At 33.9% G+C, this 25,932-nt stretch overlaps 1 protein-coding gene across 1 annotated transcript in view; it reads left to right on the top strand.

Annotated features, from left to right (window-relative positions):
- Positions 1-6,858: 6,858 nt before the first annotated feature.
- The window catches only part of LOC149425231 (uncharacterized), a 37,934-nt gene continuing 18,860 nt past the window's right edge, over positions 6,859-25,932 (top strand). The window contains exons 1-9 of the mRNA XM_089650750.1: positions 6,859-7,716; positions 8,986-9,255; positions 10,766-10,921; positions 11,476-11,769; positions 12,431-12,791; positions 13,110-13,257; positions 14,166-14,368; positions 15,329-15,432; positions 15,603-15,858. Of these exons, the coding sequence (XP_089506876.1) occupies positions 7,395-7,716; positions 8,986-9,255; positions 10,766-10,921; positions 11,476-11,769; positions 12,431-12,791; positions 13,110-13,257; positions 14,166-14,368; positions 15,329-15,432; positions 15,603-15,858 (2,114 nt within the window). The 5' untranslated portion in view covers positions 6,859-7,394. The remainder of the gene's footprint in view (positions 7,717-8,985; positions 9,256-10,765; positions 10,922-11,475; positions 11,770-12,430; positions 12,792-13,109; positions 13,258-14,165; positions 14,369-15,328; positions 15,433-15,602; positions 15,859-25,932) is intronic.

The raw sequence follows: 25,932 nt of genomic DNA, 5'->3' as shown, positions 1-25,932 counted from the left end.
TTAATTTATGTAAATAGTAAAAAAAAACGGGCCCTAGTATGCTTCCTTGTGGAACTCCATATGTAATCGGCAGTGGTTTACTAGTATGGTTGTTAATTTTGACTTTTTGTGTTCCGTTACTCATATAACTTTTTAATAGTTGGAGTTCCTTGCCTTTGATACCCGTGTTTTCAATTTTTTTTAAAAGTGTATTGTGGCAGATTGAGTCAAAGGCTTTAGCTAAATCTAGATATATCGCCATGCATTTGTACCCTTGATCTAAGTTGCTATGTATGTTGGTGTAATATTTTGATTCTATTTTTTTCTTTTGTGATGTCTGTCCATAGATTAAAATCGTTTGTGCTTACACATAAGTGTTGGTTGTCCGAGTCTGTATATTCCATGTAATCCGTCATGTTGGTGATTAATTGTGTAAGTATTGAATGTGAAGTGTAGTTACGTGTGGAGTTGTGTTTATGTTAGTTTATTTATGTCAGATAACAAATTAATACATTTTTGTTAAAAATTATATAACTTGATACCGTCAAAAGGGATTTTATCCTTCAAGAGTGTCCTTGGTCATCGTTTCGATAGGTATAGGAAGGGAAGACGACATCGTTCAACACGAAAACTATAAAATAATAATAATGGTCTTCGTTTCAAAATGTGCGGAGATAAGTGAAATCAGCGGCGTGCATTCCATGCAGGCACGCAAATACTGCCTACCCTACCTTACTCGTAGAAAAATAAAAATAATATTAAAATTTAAAAACTCATTGCAAGAAATCAATCATTAATTTGGTGTCCAGATCTGAATAATCAGGTACTTCCCCACCTTCCTTTTTCCCTATCAATCTTCAGCCTCAAAACATACCCCAATTGGGGAGTAGTTGGGACTCTTGTGCGGTACTCACACAATCCCACACATCCCATAGATATTTTAGTACAGTACACACTAGGGATATGGGGATTTAAGCAAGAAAAGATTTATAAATAAAATGATAAATATCTTTCAATCCTTTTTTGACAAGGTGGCACTTAAGTTTTAGATCAACTAAGAATAATATTATTTTTATAATCTTAAACAGCCTATTCAGGGGGTGGAGTGAGTGCTTTACGAATAATTAAAAAATATTGCCAGAGGGTTATACAATGTCAAAATCAGAAAGGGTTGAGTGTCAAATTAATAAATGTGTTAGATTTAAACATCTTCAGGCGGCGGATTTTTTTTATCAAATTACTTTAAAATTACATTATTTTTCTTAATTATTTTTTTTACAGAAACCCCACACAGGAAGACCGGAAGAATATAATTTTCCTTACGGCCTATATTTATTTATTTATTTATTAACGGACATCGTCCAAATTACAAAATAATAACACGAATGAAGTAAAAAAAAATACAGGAGTAGACAAAGGTACATGAAAGTAAAGACATATGGTAGATATAATATAAGAAAATAAAGTGACAAGACGAATCAAGTCAAGAATACGCCGTGGGTCAGGAAATATAAAGTATATATATATATATAACTATATCATGTTAAAGGATGCTGTGTGGAATGTGTCCAGGAATGACGGACGTATGAATCCTTCAGCAGTGGGGCAAGGCGATGGGTCGAGAGAATCCGGCCGTCGAGGTCTAAAGGCCTCCCTCAACCAGTTTCTCTAGATCCGGCCCGCCACACAACAGGTGGGCAGACGCATCCACCGTTAAGATCTGAACAAATCTCACTTGATGAACCCGGGCACCCCTGCTAAGACACCAAACTGCTAAGTCACTTCGGGTGAACTGTGACAGAGGTGTTAGTTATCCAATAAATAGTCCCCGGGGCGGCGGTACCCATTTTGCTGTGCCTCCAAAAATCCTTTAACATAATAATTCAACTGATCTTTTTTATGAGTGGTTATCATTTTCGTTTAGTATAATTTGGTGTGAGGTCTAAGTTTCTATATTTCACGAGCATTACTCACCACTCAACGCAAATTTTGAAATGTAAATGGTTAAATTGTTAAATTCTTTTACAGTGTAAAAGTACCCTAGTAGTACTACCAGATTCAAAACCATGCCTGAAATGGCTTTGGCCGTGTGTGGTGACCAGATTTCTCGTCTCACAACACACCCCAATTGGGGATGCCATATCCTCACTGGCTCCAGACGGTTATCAGCAGTAGTCGTGATAAATATTGTGATTTGTAAAAAATATTAATATTGCATTGATCAGGGTAATATGTTGGATTACTCTAGCCCTCATTACTTAGGCCGCACACACACGAGCACGCGGGTGCGGTGGGCCAAAGCGTCGGTAAACAGTCAATAAGCGACATTTGGTTAAGCGAATTAAAGTAGTTCCGTGTACTGCGTGGCAACCGGGGGCAGTGGGCGGGGGTCGATGGAGGGCCCCACTTGGCGCCCCCGCGGCTTAGCAGCCAAACAGAAACGAGTCTGCCGGAAAGCTGCCCCAATATCGTTACCAATGTAAAAAGCACCCTCATAAAAATGAAGGCTTTGAGTAGAAGAACAGAAATAACTTATTTTGTTTACGTTTCTATGGTAATGTTTCTAACATGTGTAACAATTGAAACAATTCCAAGACTGAGCATTTCAAACACTCGCTTGTACCTAGATTACATGAAGTTAGTAATAGGTATGCAGATGTAGCGGATCTGTTTAACTGCACAGAAGTTAGGTACAAGAAGGCTATATCTTCTAAATCATAACTAATATAATGTAAGTCTACTCATGGTTGTTGATAATACAGGATTTTCCAATAAGAGGTGTTATTTTGATATTCAAATAAAAATGCCATTTTTTAATAAAAATGATTTAATGTTTATTTCATTATAAAGAAGAAAGTATGCCGTTAATAGTGAAAAATAACATCAGTCAAATGACCACCACGACCACGCCTACAGGACCATATCCTTTTCATGAAATTTTCCATAACCAAATCACAAAGTGGCTGTCTTATATCCTCGATGGCCTCACGAATTCCATCTTTGAGGTCTTGAATAGACGCTGAACTGTTGACGTAGACCTTCTCTTTTACGTGGCCCCAAAGGAAGAAGTCGCAAGGTGTTAAATCACAAGATCTCGGTGTCCAATTGTGATTACCTTTTCGAGAGATAATACGGTCCGGAAACTTTTCCCGTAAAAGATCCATGGTTTTGTTGTTTGTGTGGCACGTAGCGCCGTCTTGTTGAAAGTAAACGTTGTCCAACGTTGGCCGGAATTAAATACACATAACACCTCTTATATTAATTTTATACTTTCTGTCGCCATTTTTTGATCAAATGCCACAGTTATTTGTTATTCTGTGACATGAATTATGGTGCATGGTATATTTATACCGTGGATATTCAATAAATAAGTAACCAAAACAATTGTTATTGATACCAGTTAGTTTCAGAAATTATGAACAGTTCTTGAAAAACTCTCAGTACTCATTACACACATTGCTATTACACAGTTATATAGTGATAATAAGCTATATTAAATTTAATATGGTTAAAACTGAAGACGTTTTTGATTTCCTATGGAAGTCAAGTGAGTAGATCCGTAAATAGACTGAATGCTTACTAATATTTGTAACGACTTTTCCAATACTAAAAGATACGTTCTTGGCGGAAACTGTTCTTATAGGTTTAAAGAACCTTTTTATTATTTTTTACACCTTTTATGTGGTTTCTGAAAATAAACTAGCCGATTGGAAACACATTTGTTTTCAGGCCTCAGACATTGAAAAAATGTGAGTAAAAATGAGCATTGATAATTTATCAAAAAAATTGGTAATCCGGTTTAGATCGGAATCGCAGGCCGTTTCCTGACAAACTTTTAATAAATTCCCAATGTATCGGAACACGTGTTCATGTGCCTGCATATGGCTTGATAATATACAATGATGAAATGCGGCAATATTAAGATTTTTATGAACACGTGTTCCGACATCGTGATAATATATGATATATTTGTATTTTACTAAAAGTTTATTAGGAAACCTATCAATTCATTCGTAAGGGCCTGAATTCTAATTTGAAGAGTTTAGTAATAAAAAATCAGTCATTTTAAATACATGTAGGATTATGAAAGATTTTTTAAATATTTATATCTAGGGATCAGTAGGATTTATAGGTCCAATTAGAAGTTCTACCGAACCGAACCCTCTGATATGAAAATATCCGGAGTCGGTGGATTATTTTCCCATTTGATCTCTGGTGATTTGACGTGTTGTTTTTGTATTATTTTGTATTTATTATGCTTATATAATGCACTTGCATAATGTGGATTGACTAGATGATCATTTGTGGAAAAGTGTTTGGAAGGCTTTACTTTTTCCTGTAGGGAAGATTTAACCCGGACATAAAGTCGGAAAATATAAAATAAAAAAATTCAATATTATTAATTTTTCTCCGTGAGTAGTTAGTAATATTTATAAAAAATTCTAAAACTTGAGCGTCCTTTTCACTCTCAAATATTACAAATTACAACTGATATATGTGTGATATGTGGATATGAATGCAACTTCGCAAAGTCTTGCAGTTATTAAGAAGAAAATAACACTGATATTGAGAGTTCATACTTTTTCCCCCTTTCGACTAGTTTTCCTGTTATCTCTGCCAATCTGTCCCTCTGGCCATAAAGCGGTGCGGCGTTGGGAGGAAATGGGGGCAACTTTTCACTATTTATATAATGCGGGGTTAAGTACCGCTTTGACCAACGCAACCAACCTGCTGCATACATACTGCAAACACTCATCTCCCCCTACACTGACAACTGTGTTGCTTTCTTCCCCGCTTTACTGGGAACGTCATAATTTTTTTCTGATAGTTAATAAATTGCATTATGATGTTTATTTCGCTGGCTAGAGATTGATCTGATGATATTCAGCCTCCGATAGTAGAAAACACCAGAAGACGAAGAATGAGAAGGGTTTTCAATTTATTTATCGAGGCCTTAATTCGATACCTTAACCTTTGCTTAAACCACAGTTTATGGGATTTTTTTTAATGTATAGTATAACTTTGTATTAGCGTGTTAATTGAAGAGATTCTAATAATAAAATGACGATGAAAGAAAAAGACTCTTAAATGGTTTGGGCGAGTAGATCAGAGCGAAGAGAAGAGCGAAGAAGTGTATTGAAGACATAATACGACACGGAAGTTAATGGTAAAAGAAGTAGTGGACGCCCGAGGAAGACTTTGCACAGTCAAATAAATCAAATACTTGAGTCGGGTCGTGTCAAGAATCAGAATAACATAAGTATATGTATGAGACGATAATATATGAATGTGAATGAAGCGAGGAGTGGGTGGCAAGACAGCCCTCATCTCCCTTCGTTGTACATGATTTAGTTGAATTGAAAGATCCCAGAAATTAATATTATAATAACTGCATCTTCTAAAAATGATATTACCTAATAATAAAGATATGTCAAGTATGTTTGTCAACATCAACATAAAAATACGCCCTTAATAGAGAATAGTAGTGGACAACTATAGTTTATTTTAAAGCTTTAAAACCACCTTGTTGGCGTGCGAACAGAAATATGTAGGAGGATATTAATGAAATGAAGCTTTTGGATAGTCACGTGGTCAGCCGCGGCAGGGTGGTGGGGGTGTGTTGTGTGGAGGGGAGAGGGAATTTACAACAAGTCTATGAAAATATATTCCTTCCACCACCCTTCCGACCCTTTCACGTCCTCTCGACTTAAGCGGTTTTATGGGACTCCGCTTTTAATTATATGAACAGCTTATAAAACTCAGTATTTTAAATGTGCACTTTGAAGGATATATTCGTGTATACCATAGAAATCTTTATATGAATAATAATAACCAATACTCGGTTTATTATCATATAAAGTGCTGAAAGTACATACTTTGCAAAATGTCTTTTGTCACTGTAAAGGATGTCCCTGTAAGATTAAATCTCGGATGAAAACTAATAAAAGGAAAGCGTTACATTTGTCAGAAGTTTTTTGGAATAAGTTTTTTATTTATAGTCTATGCCACAAAAAACGTTTCTTCTTATTTGTACCTTTATATTTAAAAAATCTAATCTTACTCAACTGGAATTTGCCTAGCAAATCATCTGCAATCCTGGGGTCTTCTCATCCAGCTCCAACCCTTTTCAGTGAGTCCACCTCTACATCAACCTGCTGTCTTAGAGCCTAAAAACGAACATAAAATGTGGTGCCTAAAGCAAAATAAAGATAAACAAGCTACCTATGTCGTGTACTTACGTCGCAAATAATTGTCGCGGACCGTTCGTACATGTCACTCCTGCAATCACGAGTCCCGTGTCACCATCACTCATAATCATTGTTGAATTCTCGAAACGTCAAAACTGGAATGCCACTACCTCACTCACAACTAAACAGTTGCTGTAGCTGGCTTTTTTTGTGGAAGTTTTGTTCCTCGCATTGATCTGAAGCACACGTATTGTTACAAAATATCTGACACAAGTGACGCCATGTATAAAGTTTAGAATTTGCGAGTTGCGACGACCTACCGGCTGGTCGCAGGAGACCGGAGTCGCCGACGAGTTTACAAAATATCCGCAACGTGTGCCTTCATACTATGTACGAACTTCGGCGCAGATGTATGGCGCTAGTCGCCAGGATACTTGAATCGCTTAGTATCGGATACTTGCGAATCCCTGTGGACAAATGACCTAAATATTAAGTATCCAACGGATTTTCCTGGACGATTAGAAACGTGAGATTTTGATCAAAATTCTAAGGAACGGAATTGTTGTATTACATTGCTACTGTAGATTTGATTTTTTTATTAATTATATTTTCATGGGTTCTCTTTTCCGTCTAACCCTGTAAATAGAAGTCAATTCAACATTTGAAGATCAGTTGCGGACCAAATCTCGTGTGGAGATGTAACGTCTATCCATTCTAGGAAATAGAACATTTTCCACTTAGCATTTGCTTAAACGAAACACAAACACAGTCATTGAAGATCAAGTGATCTCTCAACATGTTTAGTGCGTGAATTTATTTTTGGGTCACCTTTACAACCAAGTGATCCCTCATAATTTTATCATTTTTCCCCATTGCTATGCCCCTTGACTCAGTAAAAGTTTTACTTTTGAGTTAAATTTGAAAATATGCTGATTATTTAATGAAATATTATGCACGTCTGAGTGTAATTCGCAACTTGTTTTTTTCTCTGTACTGAACAAAATTTATGATGCAGTGGTATTGAAATTTCACAGTTTAAGATAAATACGTTATAAACATTCAATATTAGTTAATCGCAGCGCGTTAAATTACCAAAAAAGTTTTCATAGCAGTGTGAAGGTGTTCGTTGTGCAATACCTCATAATACATAAATACAAACATAATAAGACACTCATAACACTAAAAATAAATTAAATTATATATAATTAGTGGGATTACAGAAGAAAAATGACAGAAAATAATTCAATAGCTCTTGGTAAAAAAGATTCTCGTAAAGGGTCACAGGATAATGCTGAAAAAGGTGTGGAAGAAAAGAAAAAGATGTTGAAGTTAGAGTTGGATAAGTTTTACAAAGAGATGCCCATCACCGAAGACACATCTTGCGGAATATGGATACTCAAAGGGAAGTTTCTACAAAAATTAGCCACTGAGAAAATGTTTTTTTTTTTGTATGCAATTTCTGGAATGTTTTTCGGGTCTTCCAGTGCCTATTTTAGTGGAACTATCACAACGATGGAGAAAAGATTTAAACTTCCTAGCAGAACGATGGGTGAGTTACGATTACATATTATATATTACTATAGGAAAATACGCTCAATTAAACTTTCTGCACTCAAAAAATAAAAAATCCAAATAATTAAAATTATTTGTACTGTCTGATATTTAAAGTAGACAAATTGAGAGCGCTGCGATCGTTATAAGGGTTTTAAATTGCAACAACAGAATAGTTCAAATGAGAATGGATGTAAGTTTAAAGAGTAAGTTAAGACTAGATTTAGGTAAGATTTTAAATGAATAAATTGTTGAACTAAAAAGTGAAGTGTAAATTGTGATATGTTAAGCTAAAAATTAAAGTAAAAAAAATCAACCCGTGAAAAACAAAGTGTTTTTACCTTAATACATTTTTTTTATCCATATATGTAGGTATTAAAATAAAAATATTCTGGTTGACTGAAGATTGAACCCTACTCAATTATTAACTTTAAAAAATATATTTGTCTGCCTGAGAATTGAACCTACCTCCCCAGAGACTGGATTCAACCGCGCTAACAACTGAGCCGCTGTAATATTATACAATTTCAGAGAAATGCATGTGTAACCGCGCGTTTTGCGTGATTTCCACCAAAAGTTGACAAAATGCATTTTCATCGACATTGAGGATTTGTGCCGTGTTTTAGCTCGATCGTTAGTTTCCGCTTCTATAAGATTTGCATCATTTTATCCAGGAAAATCGGAATTCAAATAGATTGTTACACCATTACAACAGAGCGCAAGTGGCGAGGCTTATAACCAAATAACAAAGATAGTTTCTTCTTTATTATGTGCCTTTATCTGATGAAAACCTTATATCTTCTTTAATTTTTTTTATGTTTGATCACAAATTATCCATGTTGCCATTTTAATGTATGGAAATGTAATAATTGTAGAGAATAGTAATATATCCACTGTCCAGGATCGCTTTATAATATTTTCAACAATTATTATTCTATTATCGAAGTAAGCAAACACTTTGTGGCTTGACATTATTACACAAATGAAAGAATATCTTTTTTTTAAACCACTTTATTAAATTTATATACGTTGACCGGTTTCGGTTGAACTCAACCTTCATCAGGACAGTACAAATATAAACTGATTTATATTTGTACTGTCAGTTTATATTTGTACTGTCCTGATGAAGTTTGAGTTCAACCAAAACCGGTCGACGTATATAAATTTAATAAAGTGGTTTAAAACAAAGATATTCTTTCATTTGTGTAATTATTATTCTCTTTTAATTACTCTTATCTATATTTATTGAATTTCTCTTGGATTTCAGGGTTCATTTTAATAGGCAACGATATAACGCAGTTATTGGGTTCCATTATTGTCAGCTATTACGCTGGGGCAGGCCACAGACCGAGGTGGTTAGCATTTGGTATTTCTACTGTAGTGCTATACTGCTTTCTGAACGCCGTTCCACATTTCCTATTCGGTCCTGGAGACGATGCCCTCCAACTCACTTATGAATATGGAAGTGACTACCAAGTTAATATGTCCAAAATCTCGACGGAAACGCAGGAGAATAATCAACTATGCAACTCAACAGGTGAGATAAGAGGGATTATCTATGTCATTGTTAAGTATTCCATCCTTATTTCAAATATACTTGCAAACAATTCAATAACATAGAAGCAATGACCACTATGTTCAACGGAGTGGTCAGAAGCAAGCTGGAGTACGCCAGTACTGTCTGGATACCTTATCAACTTAAATACATAAATATTATAAATAAATTCAAAAAAAAAATCCTAAGGTATGTTTACATGCGATCATACGGAATATATCCGAAATTCATGCATCCGTGGAACTGCTAAAGGAGACAAATTATCAAAGCCTGGAGACCAGGCCTAATGCCGGACTCATGGTGTTTGAATTAAAGTTACTAAAAAACCTTATCGATTTTCCATATCTCCTGTCATGCTGTGGCTTATTCGTTCCTGATAAATACTGTCGAAATCGTAGCCACGACCTATTCTGCATACCGCAGGGTCGGGCAGATGTCATTGCCCAACATAGCATGGCAAGAGGTATGACCTTGCTAAATGCCCTACAAGCGGATATAGATGTGTTTAATATCACTATACCATGTTTAAAAAAATTTATGTACATGTATTGTTAGTTATAATAAAATTGTACCATAATTGGACGTACCTGTCTGTCGTACAATAAATAATAAAAAAATATATTGTTTATATTGACATGTTCAACAAATTTTATAAAAGTTTTCTGTTCGGCAGTAACTCTATTAGACCCGAAAAGATTGCATTACTTCTAAACTACATAGTATGAAAAATAATAAACATGTGTTAGCTACCTTTTCTGTCCGAGAGTAAACTAATCCAGAGTGGCGTTTCTGGTTCCACTTAAGCATAATGAGTTGTTCTCAGCCTTAGAATAGAGTTAGTAGGCACAAAAATCGTTTGGCAAATGAACTAAAGGCGAATTTCAAGTGTTTTTTGTATTTATATATTGAATAATTTTATAAGAAAGAAAAAAAGGAAACTGTCACAAATAATCTTAGCCATAATATCGTATGTTTTATGTTTCTTATGCACGTTCATACATTTCTAATGAAAAAATACTTTCTTTTAGTATAGTCTACGTTTATTTTTAAGTAATTCACAAATTTATTTTTCAAGGGAAAGGAAAGTCTTCAATTTAACATGAGAATATTTTTTGGTTTTCGTAATGTAAACTGATTCGTAGTAAAGATACATCGAAAATAGTGATTAAGCATTAAGTTTCGCCTTCTAAGGGCAATTGCGGTTCTACTCAAGAATTAGGAATTATACCTAAATTAAAAATGAATGAATTTTTCATTATCTGCGATTCAAGTTCTCTCGGATGACAGCGAAGGGTCAATCAAATTTGTGCCAATCCATACCAGACAAAAAGAACATAATATGTATGATTTGTAAACTTTCTTTATTAACTTTGAAAGATAAATTGTATTAAAAACTTGATTATTAAAACTACAACCAACTTCTGGTTTATGAGCTTTATTACGTAATCAACGTACTAAATAAATGATTCAAACTCTGCTTCTCTGTTTCCAGCTAACGGGTGTGAATTGGGAGAGGTGAGTAGTGCACCTGTAGCCATTTGGTTCACTGCTCAGCTGATAATGGGTATTGGGGGTACTTTATACTACAATTTGGGGTACTCCTACATGGACGATAACATCAAGAAATCAAAAATTCCAGGAATCATAAGTTAGTCCACACTTATTTTTTACTCATACCGTAGTGTATTACAATAATATGTGTATAATTGATGGCACAAAAGACAATTAAGTCGCAATAAAGGTAATGTATGTAGTGTACCTACATTTATTTTTATTTTAACCCTTATGTGTTTGCTGTGTTTATTTTGCACCTTGGATGCTGTAATACTTTGATCGCATTATTACACTGTCCTGCATACGTATTAAACAGAATTTACTTACCATAAAAATTGAAATAGTAAAATATAAAATTGAATTCGTTAGTCAACCACCACAACACGGGCATGTGCCTAGTTTGGTGATAACATACCCAAAAATTGTAATAATAAAAAAACACGGAATAAAGAAAAAAATTAAATAATTTAAAAACTAGTGTGTTTTACTATTAAAAATATAAATGACAGTAGATACTATTTTTAATTTAAAAAACAAAATAATTAAAAGATTATACCGTGATTTTTAACTTATTTAAATATCTTTTTATTCTTTGGAAACATTTACCATCAAATAAAAAATTTACTTACATATTTAGATTGATTACAGGTTTAGCATTCTTTATTAGAACTTTGGGCCCAACGATAGGCTACTCCCTGGTCTCCATATTTCTGAAGATGTACGTAGCACCAGGACTTACTCCGATCATTGACAACTCGGATCCTCGATGGCTGGGAGCCTGGTGGATTGGTTGGCTGCTCCTGGGCACCATACTTGGTCTAACCTCAACTGCCATGGTCATGCTACCCAGGGAACTTCCCAGAGCAGCAGCACGAAGAGAGTTACTTTGGAAAAAGAAAGAACTTGTAGAAAAGAAGGAGGTTATACAGCCCTCAATTAAAGGTACATGTTTCAGTCAACATATCAGTGGCGTATCCGTTATTTGTTCTCCTTCTTTCTTAGTGTGGTGGGTGGTTGGGGTCAAATATCAAGGACTCTGACCTCATTAATACAGCCAGATAATTAATAATGCAGCGGGAATTTGAAAACATGTCCTTGTAAAAATAAAATATTTATAACCAATTAATATTTTTAATAATTAGTACTTTTTTAACATTACGTAGCATGACGTAGCACATATAAATCAATTTCTGTGATATCCTAGAGAGTATTTTAAGAGGTTACTTACAGATGGCACTAGGTAGTAGAAAGTGGATACCCATACATAATAATAATAATAATAATACTTGGATGACTTGTATAGTGCCGTTTTTGTGCAAAAACACCTCACATAGTTGTCGATAATGCAGGTATTGAGACAATAATACATTATTTTGCAACCTAAGGATGAGGCCTAGAACCGTTCCAACCACATGCTAATAATAATCGGATCTATTGTTATCTATCACAAACAAGTATTTTGATGACCCTGGGAGTTTTATTTATAGAGTTGTAAGACAAACCCGGAGTTATAACAATTTCTATGGATCACATACCACTGAAACATAATCTTAAAAAAAAAACTGCCATAAAAGACATAATTTGAAACTATTTTCTGTTCTAGACATGATTGGTGCAATAAAGAGACTATTTAAAAATTCCATCTTCGTGTACAGTGTATTGTCCACCGTCTGTTTTGTTTTTGGATTCACGCCTTACGGAACATTTCTCCCTAAGTACATCGAGACCCAATACAGGCAATCCTCCTCTGTGGCCAGTCTTGTGACGGGTTCCATTGGGCTTGTCTTCTCTGCGCTTGGTTCTATCATCTCTGGAATAATCTTACAGAGGTTCAAGCCGAGGGCCAAACAGATGGCCTTTTGGAATGTTGTGACTGGCGTGATTACTGTAATGGCAGTCATAGGGTACTCACTAATCGGGTGCTCAGCGATTGATGAACGGATTCCGATGATAAAAAACGGAGAGTAAGTCAAGAAATTAAATATTATGAACGTTCAAAGCAGTCCCACCTTCAAAGAAATATAACCAGAATCCAACCAGAAAATAGTCCCATCTTAAAAGAACTCTGGGTTGTGTCGGATAATTTGAACACTTTATAAACTTTTAACGTTCATTTTCGGGTTATGTGAAAATCCTATTCAAGTTCTGTTATTATATCATTATAGGCTAGCTGCTTGACTGAACTGAAATAATAACAGAACTTGAAAAAATCTTTCACAGAATTTTGATGAGTTGTTCAAATTCTTAACAGAATTCAAATTAATTGATTATCCGTTTTCCAGGATTGTCACCAACATGTCGTGCAATGCCAATTGCAGGTGTGATTATGCAAAGTTTTCTCCTGTGTGTTCTGTGGGTAGCAAAGAGACATATATCTCGGCTTGTCATGCAGGCTGCACTCAACAGTACGCTGGGGACAATGGGAAACCAGTAAGTGACCAGGCCAGTGTAACCTTATTTGAAATAAAAAAATATTTCGTTAAAAAAGAGGTACAATGGAAATCTTCTCGGAAAAAATTTATTTATTTAAAATTTAAGGCACAAGTGCCATTTACATGCATAAAAGTTATTGATAGTCATAAAACAATATGTAAATAAATGAAAAATTGTAAAGATTATATAATTCAACAATTTAAATGAAAGATTATATAGTTAACAAGAAAAAAATAATACACACTAGTACAAAGTAATTAAAATAAATGAAGAAGAAACAAAAACAAAAAAACGTTTTATGCAGTGATCACGTTATGAATTGCTTGCATTTTTAATCACTATAGATTTATATTTCAATAGAGGCTTATTAAAAACATCAGCTAACATAGCATACGAGTTGCCAATGGTGGGTAATCTATTTTTACAGAATTATAGCCTGTAACCGTAGTATAATTGTTGCAATAATACATACAAGGAACCTTGATCTATTCTTAGGAACATGCAAGTGAAACAACATTAATATATGAGGGCTCCAACTGATCATTTACAATTTTGTGTAAAAATATAAAATCAAAAAATTTTCTTCTGCGACTTAACTTCAACATCTTCAATGAATATAATAAAAACTCATATTCTATTATTCGAAGTCTAAAATTAATACAAAAATTTTGATTCTTTCAATGATATTAATATGATTATCAAAGACAGACTAGCAAATCGAAGAGCTATATTCTAGAATGCTTCTAACAAGAGATGTGTACAGAATTTTGAATATTTTTTTTAAAACGTAAAAGTAAATTGATTAAAAATATGTATGACATAATGTTGCTTCCTTGTACAACCCATCTTGTGATATGTATGACATATTTTGCTTCCTTGTACAACCCATCTTGTGATTTTTTCAGGTTTTCAACAGTTGTTCATGCCTGAACACATCTTTAGATGAGGAATATTATTTATCAGCTGAAAAATACCTTGATGGATCAGCTACATCTGGTCCATGTGATGTGGACTGTATGCGCCAATTTATCATATTCTTGGTTTTGATTTGCACCCTCAAGTTCTTCAGATCGTCTAGAAAAGTTTCCAATTTCATAGTAACCTTAAGGTATGTTTATAAAACACACAGAAAGCCAAATGTTATTTTTACAGAATCGTTTTATTCTTCTTCTTCATAAGATACATATTTAATGTAATCTCTAAATAGTATAAAATAAAGTCGCTATCCCTGTTTGTCTGTTTGTGCGAGTAGTTTTTCTAAACTACCCAAAGTATTTTGACAGGGTTTTCACTATCATTTAGAGAATTTCTCCGAAAGATAGAAATATATAAATATTCTACACGCTAAATTATAAAACAAATGCAGCATCTAATTCGACAATCAACCGAGCTCTTCATACTAAATAAATAAATACTCTAAATAATATTTGTCTTAAATCTAAAATTGAGATTTTTTCGGATTCACTGCCCAAATTCAAACGTGGCATCATGTCAATAATTTAAACTATTCAATGCGCATACATACTGACAGACACACCCACACAAACACACATACATTATACACGTCACACACACACACACACCTATAAACTACACAAGTCACCTGGTAATTAAGGAATAAACATACTACTTAGCAGACATTACAAGGAAACATATCATAGGTATACAACATGAAGAATCTTATTCCTGTATATTGTTTCAACTTTGTAAATCATCTACTGTTTGTTTCTATAATATAAAATAAAAATACATAGATCTTTATAGAAAGTAGAGAAAAGTCTATAAAAACGCTGGCTAAACCTTACGAGATACATCAAAATAATGTACTTTGGAAATCTATACCTTAAAAAAGCCTATAGGAAAATCCGCGATGTCTATATCCTAAAGATAACCCCTAGCAACGGCGGGTACACGTCAGCTATTATTTAATAATTGATCAAAAATGTTAAATAATAGGAATACTAGGCTGATACTCTCTGGTTGAGGATGACAAAAAGCTTTGTTTATATTTATAAAACATGTTTGAAAAATAACTTTGAAAATGTGCTCGTTTTAATATTGTTTTTAGGTGTGTGGAAGAACGGGACAAAACCGTTTCTCTTGGCATTAAAATGACGGCAAGAAGTTTGTGTGCGACTATTCCAGGACCAATCATTTTCGGATACATAATGGGTTAGTTTTCTAATAAAATAAAGCATCAATCATTCCTACGCATTCTATAGTTCTTGCTTCAATAACATTTTACATTATACTGATGACAGATTCAATTACACATGTCCCGACTTAAGTTTTTGATTGGCTAGTCCATCTGTCTTACAATAGAATAATTTTCATATTTACAGATTCAACATGTTTGGTTTGGGGTAAGACTTGTACGAAGAAAGGGAATTGTTGGCTCTATAACGCCACCCTGATGAGGAACAGCATTAACTACTCGTCAGCATTCTTCATGTCCCTCGGAACCTTGTTCGAGTTTCTTGTCTGGTTGAATATTAAAGACATTAATATGTTCGATGACACGTTGAGCCTTACGCAGAATGAAAATAAAGTGGAAATTGAGAAGACAAACATTCCAAACATGCAGATAAAGGCACTGCTGCCTGCAACCGAATGATGCAGTCAAATAATATTATCCGATATGAAATTAAAACATACTAACTTTCACTTAAACCTTATGATTTTTTGTCTTCCGATAACTTACTACTCAAGTACGCAGTGAGTAGTACTTATCCTTGTCATTTATGTAATGTTTTACTCATTTAGATGTTTAAATTCAAGATGGACTTGTTTTGTTACACGTTTATGTACTGCCCTGAATTTCTGATGGTTTCTACAAAGTGTTTTTCCTCTACAAATATAATGCTAAACCAAAGGTGTTCTTATTTGATAATAATCTGTGTTTTTATAACAATACATGTTATTTAACCTAAACAGCAACCCGACTACGTAGGTATTACAACAAAACTTTTACTATTTTAACTTACATCTTAATATAACTTCTGTGAGATGACTTTTCCTCCACAAACCATATAACATTATTGATAACGTAATTGTAATCATGAAGTAAAATGTGCTTTTTAAATTATATAGAACCCATGAAGAAAGATAGTATTATGTCGACATTAATTATTATTGCCTTCTTGAAACTATATTCCGTTCAGTTGAACACATCAACTATTTTTGCAAAAGTATTGCCAAATTCATGCAATCCTAGGTACAAGCGAGTATCTATATGAAGCAATCCTGATAATGTTTTTGCAGTTAAAAAGATCTTTAGATCGAGCAGTTCTAGTTTGTATATGGAATGTAATTATGCTCCGTCAATTTGTTATAGTATAATACCATATTATAACAAATTGACTGAGTTCATTTAGTTTTTTTGACGGAGAGATACCATTTCCTACCACTTGTAAGTTGCAAATATGCACAACGCACATTCCAACTCATGAGAAAAAAACCATTAATTTGTTAGAACAGAAATTGAAAAATTAAGATTTTGTTCAAAATCCATGAATGAAACAACCTGACCTCATATCATAAAAAGGGTTTTTAAAACATTGGGCGTGAATAACACGTACCTACAAATACACGGACGAAATTACGCATGCATTAAATTATTCAACATGGAGAGAATTGAACCTGCTTAAATTACACATACTGGAATTACATACTACCAATTTTTTTTAAAATATAATAATAATGATTTATTGTCTTCTTTTCTTAGTAACATATAGAGATAATGATATCCTCAATGGGATCTCCCGTGCTGAGTATTTCATTTACATATTATAATTTAATTATAAGAAATTAATATTACAACAAAGTAACATATAATTTTCTCTTTAAATGTATTATGTAGATTATATTTTCATATTATAAAATGAAGGCCTCAGCACGGGCAAGCCACCCAGTGAGGCCTACATTACTGGAAAACTTGAAATGTAAAAAATATTTACCAAATAAATAAATTATAAACATATATCATGTAGTATATATATATTTTTTTTAAATAATTTTAAAATAAGTAAGGTAGTGTTTTTTTGTATGGTTCAGTTTAGTAGATTCGGTTTTAGTCTGTGTTTTATTTCAGTATATTTCTATTTCAGATCTCCCTGTATTAAGAATCCAGTTTTTTTATTTGAGATTTAAATGTTATAATGTTGAGGTTTTTGAGTGAGAGTGGTATTTATATATATGGACACTGCAATGCTGACCGAAACGTTGGCCATAGAAAGAGGTAGCGCAACACGGCATAATACCCCAAAAACAAATCACTATAATACTTTTGGCCGTAAGAATCTCAAATCATACCATGTGATTTGGCTAAATAAAATTCAGATTCGAAAAAAAAACGAAATTTCGTTTTGACGGAACAACAGCCTAATTAAAAATGGGTTGTTTCACAGAATTTGAAAAATTCATCAAATTTCAAACTAAAAATTCAAGTTCTGTGAAGGAACTGTTGTAACTGAAATAATCTGACCCATGATGATATGATAATATAATTTGAAAAGAACTTTCGTAGAACTCGAATCAACTTTGAAATTTGATGAATTGTTCAAATTCTGTTAAATAACCCGTCCTTAGTATTGAGACGCATAAACCATCCAGTGAATGAATAAAACCAGAATGTTTCAAATTATACGAACTGCATATACTATTAGTATGTGGTTGATTTTTTTTCTCACACTGGCAATACGTGTTTCAAAGCGCAGAAAAGTTCACATTGATGTTTGATCTCAACAATTATGTTGGCGGGATAACAAAGATTTGTTTTTTGAGAGTTGATTTTGTATGAGACCAAACTACGAAACCTACTATAGACAAATTATATTTTTGGTGGGAAATATGGTCTGTTTTTCCTTTTGTCAAGAAACTGATATTTTTTATTGTTTATTTATGTTTTACTGCTACAATTTGAATTAATTGGTCTTGTCAGATAATAGTTAATCTAATTAATGAACTATCTGTTCATTCACTGGTTTGAAAATATTTTATCAGAGAAAAATGACCCTTACCCTTTAATATTCTTATTGATATTCAATAATTGGTATCATTCCTAATGTATTTTAATCTTACTTTTAATATATTGATTTATATTTATGTTTTCTTTAAAATATCTTTGTATTAGTCAGTTTAATCTTTATTTTTATTACTAATAAATAAATTTTTATAATAATATTTAAGTTTTATTTATTTTTGATTTATCATAATATGTCCTTTTCCCTTTTGTTTTATTATTTGTTCTTCTTCTTCTTCTTCGATGGCGCTACAGCCCATATCGAGCTTTGGCCTCCTGCAACAGTCGCCTCCAACTCCTCCTGTCCTCAGCGGCTGACTTCCAGTTTGTCACCTGGAGAAGCTGTGCTGCATCCCCTCTTACCTCATCTTCCCACCTCAGTCTGGGTCTTCCCACTTTTCTCTTTTTACCTGGGTGACCAGTCAGAATTCTTTTTGGGACGCGTGTATCCGGCATTCTCTGTACATGACCAGCCCATCTCAGCCTGAGGAGTCTCATGTGTGCAGAGATGCTAGGGGCCTTATATATATCGTACAATTCTCTATTGTGCCGGATACGCCACTGTTCGTCCTCTTTCACCGGTCCACATATTCTTCTCAGCACCTTTCTTTCAAAAGTATCCAGCATTTCAGCCATCTTTACTGTCAGTGTCAGCGCCTCACATCCATATGCCAATACAGTTCTTACAATGGTCTTATATATGGTTATTTTGGTTTTTCTGTGGACACTACGTGACTTAAACACTGGCACCAAAGAGAAGTATGTTTTGTTGGCTGCTGTGATTCTTCTTCTGATTTCTGCTGGATCCTCATTGTTCTCTGTCAGGCTGGAGCCCAGGTAGGTGAATTGATCGACCACTTCGTATGAGTAGTTGTCTTTAAATAGTGCACTACTTCTTCTTCTGTGCGAAGGGTTCCTGCTCTGTACCATCATTTTTGTTTTGTCAACATTAACTCGCAGTCCTACTTCCCGCGCCGCTATTTCTAAAGGGTCGAAGACCTCCTTAATGGCTGAAATTGATCTTCCGACAATGTTGATGTCATCCGCATATCCGACAACTTGACTGCTCTTGAAACAAATATTGGAGCCAGTGTCTATTAGTGTTTTTCGTATTACATGTTCGAGCACAATGTTGAAGAGAGTGGGAGCCAGACTGTCCCCCTGTTTAAGTCCCTGTGATACTGTAAATTCTTCCGACAATTCTCCGTCTATTTTGACCTGACATCTTGAGTCTGACATTGTGGCTTTTATGAGCCTAACCAATTTAGGTGGAATCTGGAATTGTAGTAGTATGTCATATAGACACTCCCGATCTATGCTATCATATGCTTGCTTGAAATCAATGAATAGTTGGTGTATGTCTATGTCAAATTCCCAGCACTTTGCCAAGATCTGTCTGACGGTGAACAGTTGGTCTGTTGTGGATCTACCGGTGCGGAAGCCTGCCTGATACTCTCCCAGTAGGTTTTCTGCATATTTATCAATTCTTTGTTTCAGTATCATGGTGTAGATTTTATATGCTGTGCATAGAAGTGATATTCCTCTATGATTTTCGCATTTTAATTTGTCACCTTTCTTGTGAATTGGGCATATTATGCTTATTTGCCATTCCTCTGGTATTTTTTCCAGTGTCCATATTTTAGTTATTAAATTGAGTAGCAGATTTCTCAGATGCTCATTTCCATATTTGAACAACTCTGCCGGGAGGTTGTCTTTCCCAGGTGATTTGTTGTTTTTAAGTTTCTTTAGTGCAGCATTTATTTCTTGCATTGTTGGTGGATTCGCTGATTCTTCATTACTTGATTCAGTGGGGATGTTGGTAGGGTGACTTCTCAGGTCGCTATTAGGGTTGAGAAGTTTATAGAAGTAGTTTTTCCACACTGTTTTTATTTGTTCCTTATCTGATATAATTGATTTTGATTTATTATTTGTTCTACAAAATATTATTTTGTTAGTTCTTACATAATGCATGTACGACTACCATAATAAGTCTAGTATGGTTATTGGAGGTAAAATTATAGTAAAAAAATAAAATAAAATAATGTTTTTGTTTGTCTGGGTGATACCAGTTACTTTGGAGATTCTTTTCAAATTTTCTGTTTTGTACAAATATGTTATTTACATGTACGTAAGATAGTGTAAGTAAAGCAATGTTTTGTTAATTGATTTTGTCATGTAGTATGCTTTTTCACACTCTGAAATGTAAACCCATTAAAACAACAACAAAATTACGTGCGTAATTCCATGTGAAGTTGAAGCCTGTATAATTTCGTCATGAAACCATAAAAAGGTATATTCCTTAGATTTCAGGTAAAAATTAACTGCACATTTTCGATAAAACATTTCCTCTGTAAATAATAATAATAATAGTTTATTCCAGAATGTATGCAGGGGTAGTGCAATTCAATACATTCCATATTTTGAAATAACAAAAATAAATCACTCAAATAATATAAGAAAAATAAATTGGACAAAATAAAAATTTATAGATAGGCAAATAAAATAAAAATTACACAATACCCTAAAGGAAATTTCTTCGATAGGCATTTTATTCGCCCTACGCATATTTTAATACACTCGGTCGTATAAGAGTGTTTGGTCACACAAATTAGACATGTCATCCCATTTCGTAATGGATTCGACCATCAAACACGTTTATTTGTCTAGTTCCCATATCACTAATTAATAATTACTTAGGCAGACATTGATTTGGAATGAATCATCGAAATGGCCGTACGTGTATCGTGTTTGTATAACAAAATACTAGTATTAGATTTTCTTTTAATCTTGCTTAACTGATGCAGCATCATTAGATCATTAGAACATAAGAATATTCGTTAGATTTATATTAATTGGAAAACAGAAAATATCTTTGCATGTTCCTGTAGTTACAAATCAAAACAAAATATTTTTCGACTTCTGAGATTTGTATTGTTTTTTGTCTTAAATTAATTTAGTCTCGGATTAAAAATACTATTTTCGTAATGGATGGATCTCTGGAATATCCTTGAAATTGAGATAAGACATCATATTGTTTGTTACATATTTTGGATATATATGTATTGAACTTAAAAAGTATGGCTTTGGTAAAGGCGCATGGCATAGCTAGAAGGTGGAAGGTACCTAAATTATAAAACGTATGATAATAATACGCGTAGAAAAATGAGTGTTGTTAATTTATTAATCCGGTTAAAACGGGATTGCAGGCCATTTCCTGATAAACTTTTAGTACATTGCTAATATATAGAACAAGTGTTCATGCATCTGCATTGCCTTGGTAATAGATAATAACGATTTTTTTTTAAATTATTTTACATAATTTTTAGGAGGCCCTGAGGAAAATAATATATCTTAATTAGGGATGCTGTGTGGGGTGTCTTTTTTAAGGTAAGGAAAGAGAGGATGTTCCGGGAAGGTAGAAGGTAAGAGGGGTGTCCAGGAGTGACGGATGTATGAATTTATCCCTTCTACTGTGGCGCAATGCGATCGATCGAGAAACCAGTTGAGGAGGTCAAAGGGTCTTCCCAAACCAGCCTCTCCCAATCTGACACAATAACCACAATAACCAAACGTAGCGAACCACTTTGGGTGACCTATGGCAGGGGTGTTATCCAATAAATGGTTCAGCAAACCAGATTGTATAAATATAAGGTTTTTTAAGAACACGTGTTCAGATATCGTGATAATACTCGTATATTCGTGTTTTTCTAAAAGTTTATCGGGAAACCTATTAATTCATTATTTAAGGGCCTTTAATCCCGTTTTTGACCGGATTTCCACAATTTGAAGAGACTGTTAATAAATTAGTATTCCTCATTTTCTCTGTGTACAAAATATACCCTACAGCTACTATAAATCATAATATGGATTTGAAATTATGAATATTTGGTAATGTTTTCACTAGATTGTCATGTTGAATTCTACAAACAAGATAGTGCAGGGTTCTTTGACCGTAAATATCAATAATAAATATGTATTTTTAGTAAAAAGCGTTCGTTTCGGATGAATTTTGGGTTATGCATACCTACATGTTGATGACCTTTGTAGTGCAGTTGTCCACGAATATCACTCAAAACTACTATTAAATATAATAAAATATACGCACGTGAGGAGATGCTAGTGAGTAGATAATACACACCAGAAATATATTATACGTAAACGTAAATGGAAACCAATGTAGCCACTGATAAGTCCATAAGTCCTGATAAACCAGGTATTAGGATTCCTTTTGTGTACAACTCATTTAAGAAGCTCCCTGTCTCTCTTATATCCAATTTGAATTTCATTAAGACGATTAAACACAGGTTTGTTTTAGTAATTAATGGTCAAATTTTCCAGAATTTTGGATCACGAAACATGCCAAATTCGCATTTCTTTGTTCTTCTTTCTGTGGGTGATGCTGATTTTTTTTTGAATAATTGACCTTAAAAAACATGACATTAAAAAACACACATTGAGCAGAAAGGGAACACGAGGAAAAGTCGGTACTCGTTGCGGTATTATTCTGTGTTTATTAGCTGAAGACCAATGCATTAACGATGGAACTTATGGAGGTACTGACTTCTGATATTTAAGTATGTAGGAACAGTATGATAGTATATTAATGTAATAGTTTAATGTCAATAAGTGTCATGGTCATGTACGTAGGAATCCACTCGACCAAAAGTCAGTATTTTACGTATGGTGGAATATGGTAGAACAGCCAATACTTTGATGGTATTTTTAAACTTTGACTGAAGTGTTAAAGTGCGTACGTAGGAATCTAATAGCCAAAAAGTCACTATTGTTTAGTATTATATAGTCTAGTTCTTTTTTAATGGGTATAGAAAACAGAGAACCAGAGTCAAGTTAGCTATTCGGAAGCTGGGCGTTCTGTGTAGGGCCCGCAGATACTCGAATAATACACAACTGCTAACCTTGCACAAATCACAAGTGCGCCTCACTGTAGAATTTGGCTGCCACCTCTGGGGTCAGAGCCTCAAAATTTGAAAAAAACCTTGTCTTTGTGCAGAAACGGGTGATCCGTTTGATAGATTCCCCTAATTTAACAAAAAATCATATCTTTATATCGTTTAGAGCACAGGCGTCAGGTGGATATGCTGTAATTGTTCTAGAGGTAATAGCTCAGAGCCAACCAAGAACCAATTAGCTCAGTATGAGAGAGGATATTATGATTAGTATGTCGGATTTACTAATTATTCGAGAACCAATTTGCTCAGTATGAGAGTGAGTACTGTGCATAGTTGTAGTATTTGATATTATTCGAGAACCAATTAGCTCAGTATGAGAGTGAGTATTGTGCATAGTTGTAGTATTCGATATTATTCAAGAACCAATTAGTTCAGTATGAGAGTGAGTATTATGCACAGGTGTAGTATTTGACATTATTCGTGAACCAATTAGCTCAGTATTTGAGTGAGTATTATGCATAGTATGTAGGATTTACTAACTCAATAATCAGTAGAGTGTAGGTGGGATAAGCGCATTGTGTTGCGAGTAACGTGAACACATTGAGTGACATCTCCGTACCTCTCCGGCAATCATCTAATTCACTGCTCGCTACCGTCATCAGTCATCAGCCATCAGCCAATGGTCCCGAGCCAGTTTCCAGGGGGCAGTGGGCGGACTGCGGACGGTAAATGCGGTCAAATTCAAATACCTCAAAGCGTAAAAAACGACACAGCAATTGAATCTGGAATTATAATGTAAAAATTCTAAGCAAGAGTAGATACATGCCTTTTTAAAAAGTAAACACATTTCTTTAATGGAATTAAAACCGATTTGTCCTTCATTCATAACTCAATGGAACAACTTCTGCTTAACACGATTAAAGTTCTTCGAATGGAAACGTGTGCACGGAGAAAACTTATTGATATGGCAACTGTGCCCGCGTCCTCCGAATTCGTAGTTGAGAGCCTTACCCACGCCAAGAAGGTTGTCGAAAACTACTCCCAAAGATGGCAGACCTCGATGGATGCCATTTTTGTGTGGAAACGATATTTTTTTAAATTGATAAAATTGAATAAAATTACGATAGTTATTATTAATCAAGGTAAACAATGAGACGCGACATTTTCATGAATATTATCTAAACAAAGCAGATATGTTTAATAAAAAAAACCTTTTTTGATTCCACCTCTGTACAATTAAGCCATACCAGGATAGGGAGAACTGTAGATATCATTGACTCTATGACACGATACAAATCCCTGACGTCTGATGTTTTGAGCTGGTTACCGTTCTGAATATACCATAATAAAGCACGTACACTTATAGATTCAAAGGCTTCTCTGAAAAAACAATCAATGATTGCATTTACACATTTACAGAAAAAAAAATATTTTGAAGTGTCTTGCGTACAATACATAATATGTATTTCAGACATTTGAGCATTACTATTTAATGCCGTTATTTTCGATTCAATTCGATTCATAATGTCAGCTGAATCTCTCACTAAGTAACTTTGAGTTGACGTACAAAGTTTTAACATATTTAACATATGAGTGAACATATTTTCGAGAACTTGTTTCAGTGGTGTACGAGTATTTTGTATTTCAGGAATTATTACACCACATAGCTCACACGTGTTTTATGCGTACTAATTTTGCAGAACAATGCATGGGGCATTTGCGAGTATTTAAGTGCTTTTTTTAGGAGCAATAAATTACCTTGCTTAAACTTTTGTGGCAAAGAATGGTTTATTTTCAGCTCAAATTGTTCAGTTTAAGTAGGGAATAATTCCAGATAATAATTGATTGTGAAAATATTATTACAATGCGATAGTAGTATCGAGTTGACCGCCTGAAGTATTTCCAGGAAAAGGGACTGCTGTAAGAGCATGTAACACAGGGTCACAAAACAATTACAACTGAATAATAATGATCCTGATAAAAAAGTGATAGCATGCCAATTTCCTGATAAAATTAGTCATTCAGAATATATCGAGAACACGTGTTCTTTTCCTAATAAATATCTTGACGGAATGCGACAATATAAGTAATCAATATCTATATTTGTATGAACACGCGTTCCGCCGTCCTCATAAAACATTCGCTTTCAACTGATACTTTGTTGGAAACTCTGTCAATTCGTTCATTAAGAGGAAGCTACAAGCCAAAAATATGTATATTCTTGGTATACCTCATATTGTAGGTAATAGGCATTAAAATCGCTTGTAAATAATTTTATAAGAAAGCAAAAAAGTTGATCAAGTGAAACTGTCACAGATAATCTTAGCTTTAATACTGTATTTTTTAAAGTTGTTTCCTTTATGCGTTCATACATTTCTATTGAAAAAATATTTTTTTTTAGTAGTTTACATTTATATTTTTTATTGAGTAATTAATTTTTTTTATTTGTATTCTACTCAAGCGAAGCGATAGTAAAACCTTCAATTTATCTTAAGCATATTTTTTGGTATTCATAATGTACACCAATTCGTTATAAAGATTAATCAAAATAGTGATTTAGCATTAAGCTTCGCCTTAAAGGCCCACAGTTTTTAACAGAAAAACAAAAACTTGACCACCTTTTCAATAAATTAGCAGTATTAAGTTTTTTAATGATATCAATATTTTTTCTTTCATGTGTGTGTGGTAAAACGTATGGTACTGTCAGAATTGTGGAAATTTTAAAATAATGCAAGGCATAAA

Source organism: Hesperophylax consimilis, chromosome 3 (assembly GCF_061612785.1).
Source record: "Hesperophylax consimilis isolate HC1 chromosome 3, BYU_Hcon_1.0, whole genome shotgun sequence".
Taxonomy (NCBI): Eukaryota; Metazoa; Arthropoda; class Insecta; order Trichoptera; family Limnephilidae; genus Hesperophylax; species Hesperophylax consimilis.
Note: the sequence above shows the minus strand (reverse complement) of the source record. Positions and strands in the feature narration are given on the sequence as shown.